At 44.3% G+C, this 15,099-nt stretch overlaps 1 protein-coding gene across 1 annotated transcript; it reads left to right on the top strand.

Annotated features, from left to right (window-relative positions):
- The first annotated feature begins 2,338 nt into the window (after positions 1 to 2,338).
- On the top strand, positions 2,339 to 5,840 carry LOC124279018 (orexin/Hypocretin receptor type 1-like). Its single transcript, XM_046714812.1, has 2 exons — positions 2,339 to 3,097; positions 4,565 to 5,840. The coding sequence occupies exons 1-2, from the start codon at positions 2,363 to 2,365 to the stop codon at positions 5,054 to 5,056; spliced, it is 1,227 nt and encodes a 408-aa protein (XP_046570768.1). The 5' UTR covers positions 2,339 to 2,362; the 3' UTR covers positions 5,057 to 5,840.
- The last annotated feature ends 9,259 nt before the right edge of the window (positions 5,841 to 15,099 follow it).

The following is a 15,099-nucleotide window of genomic DNA, read 5'->3' as shown; positions in this document are numbered from 1 at the left end:
CTTCGGTATGGACTTACAGTAAATAAATTATTATCAAATATGCAAATTCTGAACTTATTAAGTTGAAAAATAACGCGATGACTGGCCCACCCACACCACCCCACCCCCGCGAAATTGGAGTTCAAACGATTCACTAAATGCACCCCAGCTCTGGGGTGAAAAGTTGTTTCATCGAGTCTGTGCTGCGCTGCACTTATAGCACATGCGCAGTGAATAGGTTCGCGCAGCTTCGGAAGTTGGATGCCAGAATTATATGGTCGGAGCAGGATTAGTCTAATCTTATTGGCGTTCACAAACAGCAAATAGTAAAATAATCTATTCGTTTTCGCATAAAATAACCTTGTTAAGGATCTAGATCTACACTCAGCTTTTGTGTCAACCAGTGATCTTCGTTTGACAGTTCAAGACAGAAAACCTTCGCTGGCGGTGAGTACTGAGTAGGCTTTGATGTGAGCTTTTTTCTAATGTTTTGTTGATATTTCACAGTCGCGAGAGCTTTTATATATGTTATGACAGTAGATTGCTGATTTAACTGTTTATATAATAATTCATTTGACTATTTCACCACATCGTTCTTCTTATAGAGTCACTTCTCTCAGTTCGATACTTAAAAGCAATGTCATTATTTTATTGACACCTATGTGTCTTCCTGCCTGTCTGCTAATGACAATATGCAACACACAACTTCGATCACTGACCACATGCAATTTGAACTTAACACCTATCAGGCTATACACCATAAACAAACGCATTAATTTAGGGCTCGTGCACCCGAGTTCAGTCTCTGTCACATTCTGTAATTACACAGACAGGCAAGTGTGATACTTGTACACATGACATGTTATGATGTCTGTTGATTTACAAAATGTTAAACACAAAAATGAGCATGTATTTACAAAACCATCTCTATACACACAAAAGAACCCTAGGTGTATCGGCAAAAGAACCAGCCAATGAAAGACTTCGCTACACTAAAGTGCACGCCTACCCGCTCTGACTGGATTCGGTATCTCTGGGTGCTTCGTTTCAGGGAAAGTAAACCCAAGTACAAAATATTGCACTTGATTTGCGATTGTACGCTTATAATTTTGTATATTTCTTTTCATAATCAGCAATGTATATTATATACCATGAATAAATGATAAGTGTGTTTGTATTATATTTATTTTTTGGGTTGCATCTAAGCTTTAAGTGTGTATAAATATTGCAAGGAGATTGGACAGTACATACGTATTTACTGTTTGCAAAGATTGGAAAACAGGTAAAGATGTACTATTACATATAACTATATTTGTATATATACATTTTTTTTTGCTTTCATGACTCCTTTTTCTTCCCTGCATCTTTCTTTTGACAGCAGAGATCGATACTTATGTTTCAAGTCAGCAAGTGATTATTGCTCACTGAAATGCATGATTGGAAGTCCATGTGTAAAAACGTCAATGTAAGACTCTAGTTAAGGGCTTGATTGTGGTGCCTAAAATGCTTCATGTGCGAGTCGACTTGAAGCCCTAGTTCAATGTGAAGATTCATGTATGCTTATGCAGCGTAGGGCGTGACCTAGTCAACACACTCGTCATTCACCATAAAGCTCAGGAATGTAAACTACAGTTACATGTACAGGTGTGACTCACGAAGTACATAGACAGATGGGTCAGGTAAATGCAGATATGATGACTAAATACACAAAGCATGTTTCACTTACATGTGGGAACTCCTCTTTTCACAAATGAAATGTGTACAACGTGGAACACATCCTGGTTGATACAAAGGTTTCACTCAACACTGGCGACTAGCAATAAAAGCACTGCCAGCTAAGGACAAAACTGCAAGGGATGAGCTGTCAGTGAGCACAGGTAAAGTACGATTCTAGGATACGACATCTTGCATCCATTATATCTGAGACAAAGCTTAAAACATCTGTCTATTTATAAAATGGGTATATTTTACGACGAATCACTACATTAATTCTTTATTGTATTACTATTACGCAATTCGCGTTTCTGGCAACACTGTCCACTGTCTAAGTATGATCATGTATGCAGTGAAGCAATGTAAGTTTTACAGGTTTACCATCCTCTGTCATGGCGAACCTGGAGGATTAAAATACACGATCACAGATTACGGAGGAGCGCGCTGTTCTCGGTACAAAATTGCCCCCCCAATCAGTCAAACCATTGATGATACCCTTGACTGAAGGTGGCAATTCTGTACCGAGAACAACACCCCTCCATTACGCTATACAACAGAAGTGTTTAAGAAATAACCATTGTTTAAAGTTTTTCGTGAAAGCTTTCATTGTTTCCATGCAGTTTATGTTCATTTTATAGTCGCCGTTCATATTCAGGATACCGACTCAACGATGGCACAAGACGACAACAGCACCATGTACCTACATCAGTATGACGACATGTACGCTCTCAAATATCGCCCGGCCATAGTGTTTGTAGCTGTGTGTATGTTGGTTGGTGTGGTTGGTAACTCGCTGGTCTGCTACGTCTATCTGCGCAAGTTCAAACCAAGCACAACAAGGTGTTTCATTGTAACACTAGCAATCCTGGACATTCTGAACTGTTCTCTGAGCATACCTCTTAAGATCGTACAAATGAGATATCATGCCACGTTCGGACTGTCCAACTTCTGTAGGGTGTCCACAATGACTGTCACGCTCTTCTCGTTGGCATCCGCAGGAGTTCTTTTACCAGTCGCGGTTGACAGATATTTAAAGATATGCAAACCATTCGTCAGACAGATGACAATCTTCCATGCAAAGGCAGGTTGTGGGGCGGCGTGTGCAGCGGCGTTGGTTCTAACAATACCTCCTGCCATCATCCATGGCCCAACAATTCACTCGCTGCCTCAAGCAAACGCCACCTTTTGTTACCTAGCAGACGGAGAAGGGGGAACTCGTCCCCATCTGATATATTCTTGTGTTCAGATATGTTTGTTTGTAGTGACTGCAGGGGCTCTTGTTGTCATGTACACATGTATATGGCATAAGCTGTACAAGCAGAAGAAAGCCTTTCGTCAAAGGATAATCGCAGGTATTTTGAACACTCCAAAGCATAACAATACAACCAGATCGACTGATGGAACGGTTTCTACTTCCCATCAAACTTCATCTGCACGACTATGAATGCAAGCTTCACCGGTATCCCAAGCTGACAACAAACAGCCATGATCCTGAAAGAGATTCCAGTACGTTCAACAGTGAACGTGAACAGCGTGTCTTTACGAGTTCGCCCAGCAGTGGAGTACCAGTTCGTTATACGAATGCAACAATGTCTTCTCACCAAGAGAATGCAGTAAAGAAGATGACACTAATGTTATTCCTAATTAGTCTCGTATTCCTCCTCAGTTTCCTTCCTTACCTCATCATTACGGTCTTTGTGTCAATTAATATGAGCTTTGCTGAAAGACTGACTGTTATTCCAAGCGAAGGTGTGATAATCTTTGAAAGGATGATTGACGTTTCTGGCAACACTGTCCACTGTCTAAGCATGACCATGTTTGCAGTGAAGCAATGTAAGTTTTACAGGTTTACCACCCTACACGATCATAGATTACGGAGGGGCTTAGTACAGAATTGCCTCCCTCAATCAATGGATGATACCCTTGATGATACCCTTGATTGAAGATAACAATACAACCAGATATCAAAGATCGACTGATGGAACGGTTGCTATTTGTGATTGCCTATAATTTGCCTATTATACATGATTGTCAAGGTTAATCACACGATAAATCAGAAGATTCTTAGTATTCTTAGTTGGAACATGTAACGTGTACTTCTGAATTTGGAGTATCCCTGAAATAGTGATCACTTCTGTTACAGTAGCTATAGTAATGAGGGGCTATTTATGAAGATGTTTTGTATGTTTGTGTGCCGGTTAACGCCGCACTCAGCATCTTTCCAGCTGTATAACGGCGGTCTGTGAATGATCGACAGGGCCAGGCAGTCCAGCGATGGCATTAACGGGTCACATGTATGTGCTTTGGATTCTTGACAGATTTATTTCTAATCCTAACTGTATACTTCTTTCCTTAGAACGGGTGAAAAACGGGAAAATATTGGTTAAGAATATCTTTATATCGTGTGCTGTTGATTCTCCAAGGATATTAGTTGTGCTTCACGGAAATTTGGAAATCTTAAAGTTGGTCGTACTTTGAATATCTCTGAAAAGAGATTATGATTAAAGGACAGTTTTCACTTCTTAGTTTGGTAAATATCACATTTCAGGGATATATATGTGGCACTTCAGAGAATCATAAATGCCTTATACTATCATTTCAGGTGTTCAACCAAACAATATGGCCAGCATGTTGCCAGTCTTCTCCACGGAAACTCTGTTTCCGTTGGTCTACACATCGGAGTCTTATTCCTCATCTTCTTTAGTTCTCTGGGTATCTTGGTGTTTATGTACGTCTTTATTGGCAGGACTGCTTTTATTCACCGGAGATTCAAATTCCGCCCATCAAGGGATACCGAACATCACACTGAGACGTCATTTGAAGCTGGTACAGAGAAGAACGGGAAGAAGTACTCTGGTAATGAGAAGAGTAGTCAGATAAAGGGAAGGGCATCAGATCTGCACGGCAGTCATTCCGTAAAGTATCGCCATCCACAGCCTTTGGAGATGTTTCCAATTCAAATCATGGTTTCGATGATTCGTCCGAGACAAGTTGTTCAGATGTGAATGACACTTCAGCGAAACCCCAAACACGTTGTGCAGACAAATGCTCGAACATAGTGACATCTACACGAAATAAGGCTTCAAAACCACAATCAGGACCCAGAGCGTTGAAAACAACATTTATGTTGTTCATCATCACAGCTGTATTCATCATCAGCTTCTTACCCCACCTGATCCTGATGATAGCTTCTTTTGTTAAATCCAACTTTGAGGACTCTTTGCAAGGAGCCGGGATCATAACGTATAATATATTCCTACGGTCCTACTTTTTAAACAGTGCATTTAACTGCATTGTGTACAGTTTCTGCAATGAAAGATTCAGAAATGAAACGAAGAATTTAGTGGTCTCTTGTTTTCGTTGAGACAAACATGTGAGATACAAGATGAAACCATGGAACATAGATAGAAGTTGAACACTTTGTTAAGTGAAAAAACATTTGGCTGATATTCAGTGTGGTTCCATCTATGCGTTAATTGCGATAAAACTTGGATGTATAAACAATAACAAAGGTTTTCTCAGGACAGGTAGATGTACTTCTGTACAACGACTAACGAAGAGAAATATGATATTATAATAATAATATATTGCATGGAAAAATGCCACGCTGTTACACACTGGCTTCATTGAATACTGCAACCAACCTTTTCTTCAGTCTGATATTGATGCATGCTGCAGTTGACTCGAAACCATGACTACGATTGACAGTCTGTTTTCTTTCACACGTGTGGATGAGAAACCTAAGTGCGATAACGTATCAAACGCGTGAGATCGCATCCTAAGTACGTGTCAGGTTTACTCCATGATGACCCTAAGGTCAGATTATTACGGACTGCTTTTCATGACACATGCACGTTTGTCGTGCTTTGGCCCAGTCGAGACGTTATGATTTTGTTAATAATGTTCTTGAGACTTATCTAGTTTTCATTTTCGCCTTGATAAATACTATGTTTAAAGGGAGCGTCAACGTCGAGGGTCACATGACGTATGAGTATTACGTAGTCAGATGACGTCACAAATGATCTTTGTGTTATGTATTAATGCGCTACTGTGATAATGAAAAGTGACTAGAAGGTGTCGTTGCAATTTTAAAACTGTGGTTTTGTGTAAGAAACAGATTCTGCACCCATCAGATTTCATTTATCTTTCAACTCTATCAAACTCGCTTTCGTCCGTTAGACTGTTGAAACTCCTCGTTGTAAGACATATGGTATCTGATCGTTACTCATGTAGCAATTTCTGAATCATGTCAGAAATGACCATTTCATAAAGATTTCCTTCACCTATAATTATAGATAATATGCGAAGAATTCAGGAGACCTATCTTGTCATTTTCACATTAGAGCAGATATCTTATGTTGGACTTCATAAAGACTCACTTTCCTGTTGTCACATATGATCGTTGGAATAAAACAGTCTCGAAACATGTTCTTCTTCTTTTTATTGACCAACGTTGACATATTTGATATCAAACGACACATTGGTGATATTTATGGATTACAAATACTTAGGCTGTACCAAGACACTAAATGGTGGCTTTATTTTCACTAACCACAAGCAGTGGAAGGATGGACAAAACGTCTCAAGTTAATTTTGCAAAGCATGACCATGTTTGCAGTAAAGCAATGTAAGTTTTACAGGTTTAGCACCCTACACGATCATAGATTACGGAGGGGCGCCGTTCTTAGTACAGAATTGCCTCCCTCAATCAATGGATGATACCCTTGATGATTCCCTTGATTGAAGATGGCAATTCTGTTCGAGAACAACACCCCTCCATTACGCTATACAACGAAGTGTTTAAAAATAACCATTATTTAAAGGTTTCCGTGAAAGCTTTCATTGTTTTCATGCAGTATATGTTCATTTTATAGTCGCCGTTCATATTCAGGATACCGACTCAACGATGGCACAAGACGAAACAGCCCCATGTACCTACATCAGTATGACGACATGTACGCCTCAGATATCGCCCGGCCATAGTGTTTGTAGCTGTGTGTATGTTGGTTGGTGTGGTTGGTAACTCGCTGGTCTGCTACGTGTATCTTGTTCAAACCAAGCACGACAAGGGTATTTCATTGTAACACCAGCAATCCTGACATTCTGAACTGTTCTCTGAGCATGCCTCTTAAGATCGTACAAATGAGATATCATGCCACGTTCGGATTGTCCAACCTCTGTAGGCTGTCCACAATGACTGTCACGCTCTTCTCCGTTGGCATCCGCAGGAATTCTTTACCAGTTGCGGTTGACAGATATTTAAAGATATGCAAACCATTCGTCAGACAGATGACAATCTTCCATACAAAGGCAGGTTGTGGGGCGGCGTGTGCAGCGACGTTGGTTCTAACAATACCTCCTGCCATCGACCGCCTCCATAGTGTAGTGGTTAGAGCGTCCGCCCGGAGTGCGGAAGGTCGCGGGTTCGATCCCCGACCGCGTCATACCAAAAGACGTTAAAATGTGGTACTTGTTGGTCCCTGCCTGGCGCTCGGCATTAATGGGAACAACAAGGACTGGTCAGCTCGGAGTCGGTATAATGTGTCTGAGTGGGGTATTCATGCTTCACTGCGGCATGGTATCTCAGTGGGCTAGCACTATAAAACCAGCTTAAGTCTGGGCTAGTACAAGCAGCCGCACATACACATACGTGCATGCACGTCGTCATATGAGCAGAAATATTCTCAAGCACGACGTTAAACTCAATTCCACCACCACCACCTCCTGCCATCATCCATGGCCCAACCCTTCACTCGCTGCCTCAATCAAACGCCACCTTTGTTACCTTGCAGACGGAGAAGGGGGAACTCGTCCCCATCTGATAGACTCTTGTGTTCAGATATGTTTGTTTGTAGTGACTGCATGGGCTCTTGTTGTCATGTACACATGTATATGGCATAAGCTGTACAAGCAGAAGAAAGCCTTTCGTCAAAGGACAATCGCAGGTATTTTGAACACTCCAAAGCATAACAATACAACCAGATCGACTGATGGAACGGTTTCTACTTCATCAAACTTTATCTGCACGACTATGAATGCAACTTAACCGGAATATTTTAGCGAAATACTTAATTTAAAAGTTGTTGAAGTAGATGAAAAATATGCAACATTTAAACCCCCCCAAAATGGTCATTTCTTTAACATCCTCGAAATAAGGAAAAACATGTTCGATATTTTATTATTTGATCTTGGTAAAACCCCTAGATTCAGCTTCCTTGGTTCCAAAGTATTATAGTAAAGAGACTATATTCCTTGTTTGTAGGAAGACATAAGGCTTTACTGACCACATAAACCTCTTTTTAAAGACCGCAGTCAGATACATTCCAGCTATATAGAATAGTCGAGTCCGGACTAGACAATCCATTGATTTATATTACGAATAGCGATCCACGGCCAGGACAGCTTCCTGATGCAAGGGACCGCCTCTGTGGTGTAGTGGTTAGGAGCGTCCGTCCGGAGACCGGAAGGTCGCGGGTTCGATCCCCGACCGCGTCATACCAAAAGACGTTAAATATGGTACTTGTTGGTCTCCTGCCTGGCGCTCGGCATTAATGGGTACAACAAGGACTGGTCAGCTCGGAGTCAGTATAATGTGTCTGGTGGGGTATTCATGCTTCACTGCGGCATGGTATCTCAGTGGGCTAGCACTATAAAACCAGCTTAAGTCTGGGCTAGTACAAGCAGCCACATACACATACACACGCATGCACGTCGCCATATGAGCGAAATGTTCTCAAGCACGACGTTAAATCCCATATCACCTCACCGCACCTCCTGATGCAAGGGGAGATAACCGATTTCCAAAGACAGTAAAGTTCAACCTTTGTTCGCACCATGGAGTTATAGTTTGACTGTAGCCAAACGTCTATGCGCAGTCCAAAAGGTCGCGTTACGAATTCGATGTCTGATTCTTAACCAACATAGTGACTGTAGATTTCAGTCGGTTGCAGGATTTACTCCACTGTACCATCAACTGGTCGTCCACTTAATATTTTTGCAAAAGGCTTTAATGCTTTATTAAAGTGCTCCACATGATCTGATGCACTTCACGCTTGGTGTGACCTGTTTTCATTATGCTAGAGGTCGCCCTAAATGAAATATATGCATGTGATATTATCATAGATGGAATCTGACGGACAGGTCAGTCGGAAGAACACAGAGTGGCGTTACGATCGAAATTCGAAGCTATTTAAGCAAGGGCGGAGACGGGACATTTACTTACTATTAATTCCTTTGTCTCAAAGAAGCCTGACCTCCCCGATAAAGATAAGGTCGCCTCTAGGCATACAAAATGTAGGTTTCTTGGTTCCGTAGCTTAAAGGCGATTCCAACGCCCATATATACTAAGCAAGACTTTACGATAGCCGCTGCGTGTTGAACGGAACCCTAGGGACCTCTTCTAACTGTGAGACATCCTAATGCTGACAACTAAATCCACCCAGTATGTCACCTACAGACACATCAACAATCACATTTTGCAGGTCTTTATGCAAACGTTCAGGGTAATCTGCGATTTTCAGACTGTACAATTCTGGATCCTTTCTTTCTTTCGCAGTAGGGGCGGTGGGTTGGCCTCGTGGTTAAGCATTAGCTCAAAGACCCGGGTTCGAATCTCCACACGGGTACAATGTGTGAAGCTCCAATACCTGCTAAAAACGCCTACATTAACAGTGGCATCGAGGGGAGTGGTTGTGGGTATGTTTTCATCAATATGGAGGCCATCACGGGCTGCAGGGTACCAGAAATGGGCATCCGACAATGTAGCGATGTAACAATCAATTTGGGTCCTAGAATGGAGGTCTCACAAGTTTTACTTTTACCAGTCGCCCAATCTTATAACGGTGATCACCACACTGTACTGAATATTGGAGCATTGAGTGTTGAACTAATCGTCCCTTATTATACGCAGTCGGTTGAGTGTTCACCCCGTCGTCTCTACATATTTTCCCTTCCGCAAGACTTACCTACCGCCTCAAAACCATAGCCACTACATCACCAACAGGTTTTAACTGCCCTTAGTGTCTCTAATACACAGTCGTGCGTGTCGTCGTCATCGTCTCACCAGTTTTTCCCAAATAAACTCGGCGTAATATCGCCAGAAAAATGCACCTCCCCATCTTACACGCCATTTCTCTCTGCCTGTGTCTTCCATTGAGTCGTTGACGATATAAAAGCCTTTCAATCACGGTGGCGTAAAACCAAACAGCCTTCTCTCTAAGCTTATCACAAAATGGCGCCCTGGCGACAACATACTCATCATTGTTAGCTGAGGAAGACCCGTAAACGAGCTAGCAAAATCCTACGAACATGTCTCTTATAGAACATTCCGAGGATGATATGCTTATATATTTTTCGTCGGATGATGAGGAATACCAATGCCTCATCAGCGACTGTCATGCACCGACAGTCTGGGACAGGACAACCTTGCTTCGACAACCGCGACGACGACATCATCGAGGTCGTAGAGGAAGGGGTTACCATGTCATTCTCCCGCCCAGCAACCAGAACACCACGAGGTTATCGAGGGAAGAAAATGGCGAGTATGACTACTCACGCAACAAGTGTTTTCCTCAGAGAACCGTCGGATGGATAGTCAGAGATATGGGGTGTCGAACATCGTGTATGTACCTCGCGAGGGTTTTACAACAATTTCTGGAGAGTACAGGGCAGCGTGGATGTGGAAGACAACCTGTCATGCGGGTTCGACTCCTCGTGGCTCATTTGGAAGTATCGGAAAGTAAGTGTATAAAAAAACAACATAAAGCTCTATACATTTACAGTGTAGTAACTAATAATTTTTTAACATTGCGTGTCTTTCAAAGCTGACATAAAGCGCATTCTTGTTGCCATTATATTTTTCTTTTACTTTTTCCCCCAGATATACGCCCTCAGGATATCGTCACCCCTGTATATTCATCGCGCTGCTTGCGCCCTCAACGCCCCCGTCGCCATACCGTTCGTCAGATTTGAAGAACTCACGGGTGACATCATATTGCGAGGTATGGAACCACGTTGCCCAGTCTAACACATCTTTTACGTTTGACAAGTACCATGACCGTGGGTTACACATAGTGAGGAATCCCGCCGTTGTAGGTAGAGGTAATGGTCGATTGACTAAGAAAGAGGCTAATCACGCTGGAGGGTTTTACCAGCCGTAAAACCACTAGGGTGTTGGTTGTCTTACTAAAATAGAGAACAGCGACAATTTATGTCTAGGTAGGGCTATTGCTGTAGCCCTCTATTTTCTAAAACATGCTTAACCCAACCACGGGATGTGTCAAGAAGGAGCACGCAGACAGCAACATACAGAGCGTGAAGCGTTCCTGAGAGATCTCTTGGGGTGTACAAAGCGATAGCTACGTATGAATTGTACAGACGGCGCGGGTCTCCGTCGAGGCGTGTATGGAAGGTGCGTTCAGCGTGGGAGGCCTTCAAACATGTCTAAGGAATGAGGTGCGCTTGCATGTACACACCATTACCCCGGTAATGGTGCTTCTATCTTAATGCGCTCCACACACTCCTCTTGACACAGCGGCGAACACATCCCTGTATCGATATTTTCTGGTGGCCTGCTAACACTCCCAGAGGTGGACCGCATGGTCACTATGACTACATCAATACAGTAGTAGGGTTGTACGGAAATAATAAATATTGTAGGGTGTGTCATAGAGGATACAGGTCGGACAATACTCATGCATGCACTAAAGAGTACGGCGTGTAATGGAAAATGCGGCGTAAGGGTAAAAGCTGTCTGAACGATTTTCGACGACAGAGGCAGCAACAGCGCCATAGCGCGGTACCCGGTAGTGGTGATGGTGACGTCGGCGAACTGATGCTGTTCGGTCAACCTTGTCGAGGAGTGTCGAGTGTGGTTTCCTCACGAGGGACTGTCAGCGGCTCCTATAAGCCAACCGCGTTTGTAGGCGAGAAATTCTGGTGTCCCTAAATGTAAGACCGATAGAAATGCAAGCCACGAGAGTGTCTCAAAGACGACGATAAAGCTAGGGTGTGTTATCGGTGTAAAAGTTTTTCGGACCTTCCGCACGCTGCCACATACCACGTCGACATAGTCAAGGATGAGGACCGGGTAAGACTATGATTTGACTAAGTACACGTTTTTACGATTTCGAGTCCATGTGCGTGAAAATGGTAAACACATACCTAATCTATCGTTCTCCAGCTCAGTTTGCGGCAAGTGTATGGGATCAGAATCTGAATACCTGTGTCAGACATGCCCTTGGCGTAGTGAGAGTAAAACCGGCTGCGTGCCTACTGATTTTAAACGGGAAATAGTCATGGACCCGGTCCCCATACCGAGACACTCGTAGGGCTGTTTTTTCTCGTCTCGTACCACCCGTGCAGAAACCACGAGGATACTGCCGAGAACATCGCCACCCGCCCGAGAGGTGAGTCTACCGACCTGGTCAATCACAATTCTACCGCCAAATGACGTCGGTTGTGGCGCTAGCATAGTGGTCGTGGCGCACTATGCTAAAGGATGATTCACGACAATCATTTCATTTTGAAATGCGTTGTTAGAACATCTCACTCCAGAAACCGCCAAAGTTATTTTGACAGGGGGTAAAATTTTGAATATGACCATCCGGTAGGCTACTTTTCCGTGACTCACACAACTATATCCCTACAGCTCTGAAAAAGTTCTGCGATACTTTTTGCTTTGGAAGGCGGTGAAAGGGATATTTTCCACCCTTTTAATAAGACTGGCTGCGTACCAGACAGCTATCCAGAGTAAACTACCACCCCAAACATTACTCTGATCCGGATGGCATGTCGCGGGACGATCAGCGTGAAATTCTTAATGTGGTATAGGGAAAACCGCGGGGACACCTTTCAACATGCAGGTCGAGCTCTTGAAGTATTGTCGGCAAGATGTGTCCATCTTAAGACGGGGTTGCGCTAAATTCATAGATGCCTTCATGTCCATAACGACGTTAACCCGCTTTGTACAGATGCATCACGTTGCCTCATGCCTGCATGTTGACCTTTAGACGCAAAGTACCTGAAACCCAATACTATAGCTATAATACCCCGAAGTCATACGAGGACAATCAACCGCGACAGTCTAAAATATGTGCCGAATGGTTGGCGTCTCTTAGACGAAAGCCGTGGTTTACAACTGGACCGTGAAGTATCCTTCACCTGCGTGGTCGTCGGCGACCACTGCTCGGTAGCGACGGCCGGGAGAGACGCCATACCTTCAAGGTGGGCGGATACGATCCGCTCAACAAAGTAGTGTACACGAATTCCTGGGATGTTTTGGCATGGTTGCATGTCGTGCTTTCCTCGTGGCGGAATGTCAAAGTACACTCTCGGCTCAGGCACTACCCTGGCAGACAGACACGACCGTTACCATGTATCGTTTAGGCCTTTTCACGAGACCATGCAGAAGTGTCTGCCATACCGCGTCATATAGGGAGTGTCATTACAGAGCCGTTAGACCCAGGGGAAGACGAATTACCCTAGCGAGGGCTGTCGCACCTCTCAACCTCAGGACGCGTTTCACGAGGGTCGTACTAATGGGATTCACTTGCACAAAAGTGTGGCGGGGAGAAAAATTACGGTATGCCGGCGTTATGTTAAGCTGTACCCATACATTATTGTAAAGCGGGTGCGCTTTCCCGTATCTCACCCCGCGTTTTACACAACCCCTCTCCGGACGAGCTGTTCAGATTGGATGGTCGTCAAATGTGACATTCTTCCCCTCGGCGTCTCTATCATCCTCTCCTACCATACGCACTAACGGGAAGCTTTACTTCCCTCTCTGCCGAACGATGTGCGAGAAACGCATGCCAGCAGCGCATGTCAGCATACCGACGATCAGAGATCGTGGGTGGAATACGTACACCATGGGTGGAAGTACAGAAGCGGTTCGAGAACTGGGTTATGTGGTTAGACGTATTTTCTCTGCATGGCACTTTTCCCGGTTCGAGGTTTACGACCAGAGCAACCGACACCTCAGGGTTGTTCGCCAGAATACGTCGACAACTTCTACAAACTGAAACAGGAAGCTAGCGGCTATCCATCTGGGGAGTGTAAAGACAGATGATAGTAAGGCGTTTTCATCGACAGGGGTTTCAATAAAGGAAGGTGTTCGTCTGGACCCTGCCAATATTAAAAACAAGGGTATGCGCGCCATAGCCAAGTTTATGATGAACAGTCACTGGGGCAAATTGGTCAGTCTAATGACAAGACCAGTGCCAGTACATCTGAGACGAGAAAATTTCTCGACCTCTTTCACGCAAGACCCATAGAACTGAAAGACGTCGTTTTGATTAGTCCGACACTCTACTCGTCACCTACTCTCCCAAGGAAACGCACTGTACCTCATACCGCCAAGCAATCCCGTCTTAGCCGCATGGGTAACGGCACAAAGCGCGTTTGAAGCTGTATGAGGGCCTTGGACCTTAATTGAAAACGTGCTATTAGCTTTGACACGGATTACGGTCATTTCACGTACAAAACGATGGCGCCCCTCTCTGTTTGGAGCTTCGGTGATTCTTTGGGCGAGTGGACTGACGAAATAGAGGATGGTAATTGGATTGACGAATTTGTCACCTGCGGACCGAAAAATTGCGCCTACAGGCTACACCATCCTCTCAGCGTGAGGTCCTCAGGAAGTTTGCAAAATTCAAGGTTTCACCTTGAACTACTCGGCGCCCTCGGCTCGTCAGAATTTCAAGGCCATGGTCAGGACGAAAACTCTTAAGACTAGAAAAACCCGAGGGAAGATAAAGCGTCCGCGTACCCTTATTATTTTCTCAAGAGGGCTGGGCTTAAGCGTGGGCTGGGCGTTACACACCACCATTCAAACTAAAGAATCACGGGTTTGTTACACAAAACGTCGCATTATTCGCGACCCGTAACCTCTAGGTTGACCTATACCGTGCCTTACGGTTACGAAACCAATGCCTCGTGATTGAAGTCGATCCGCGTCCGACTGGTAATAGGCTCGCGCTAGACAGTCGCTCTCTCTACTAAAAGCCACGGAACACCTCCTTAGATTCGCCTCCAGCTGTATAATAGCGCTTTTCCTCACCTCGCTCCATTCACCATCACCTACGGTCATGTCTCTGCAGTCAAACGATCATATGTGTAAGAACGACGACGTGTTCCAAATAAGCTACGCCCTGACGAACGCCCTGTCACGTCATGGGTGGCTCTGCGTCTTAGTTATACAATCATCCTCCAGCCTGTCACTTCCAGGGGACCAAAGAGACCACACCACCACCAACAAACAACGACGGCGCAGACCACCCGACCACGACCAACAACGGCAGCAGCACCGCGCCCGAACACCACCACGAAAAACACACTCACGGCGGCGACAACCACGAACCACCCGCCGGAAGAGCCAACCACGCACCAAAGAGAAAACTTCGGCGACGG

Source organism: Haliotis rubra, unplaced genomic scaffold (assembly GCF_003918875.1).
Source record: "Haliotis rubra isolate DU_JTF1 unplaced genomic scaffold, ASM391887v1 Scf2449, whole genome shotgun sequence".
NCBI classification, from domain to species: domain Eukaryota; kingdom Metazoa; phylum Mollusca; class Gastropoda; order Lepetellida; family Haliotidae; genus Haliotis; species Haliotis rubra.
The sequence above is the reverse complement of the archived record's forward strand: the minus strand, read 5'-3'. Positions and strand labels throughout refer to the sequence as shown.

What these genes read in the sequence shown, in the direction of transcription:
- LOC124279018 (XM_046714812.1), top strand. Translation starts at nt 2,363, where the DNA reads ATGGCACAAGACGACAACAGCACCATGTACCTACATCAGTATGACGAC. An exon ending in CCAGATCGACTGATGGAACG is followed by an intron (nt 3,098 to 4,564) that starts GTTTCTACTTCC and finishes TGAGAAGAGTAG; the next exon opens with TCAGATAAAGGGAAGGGCAT.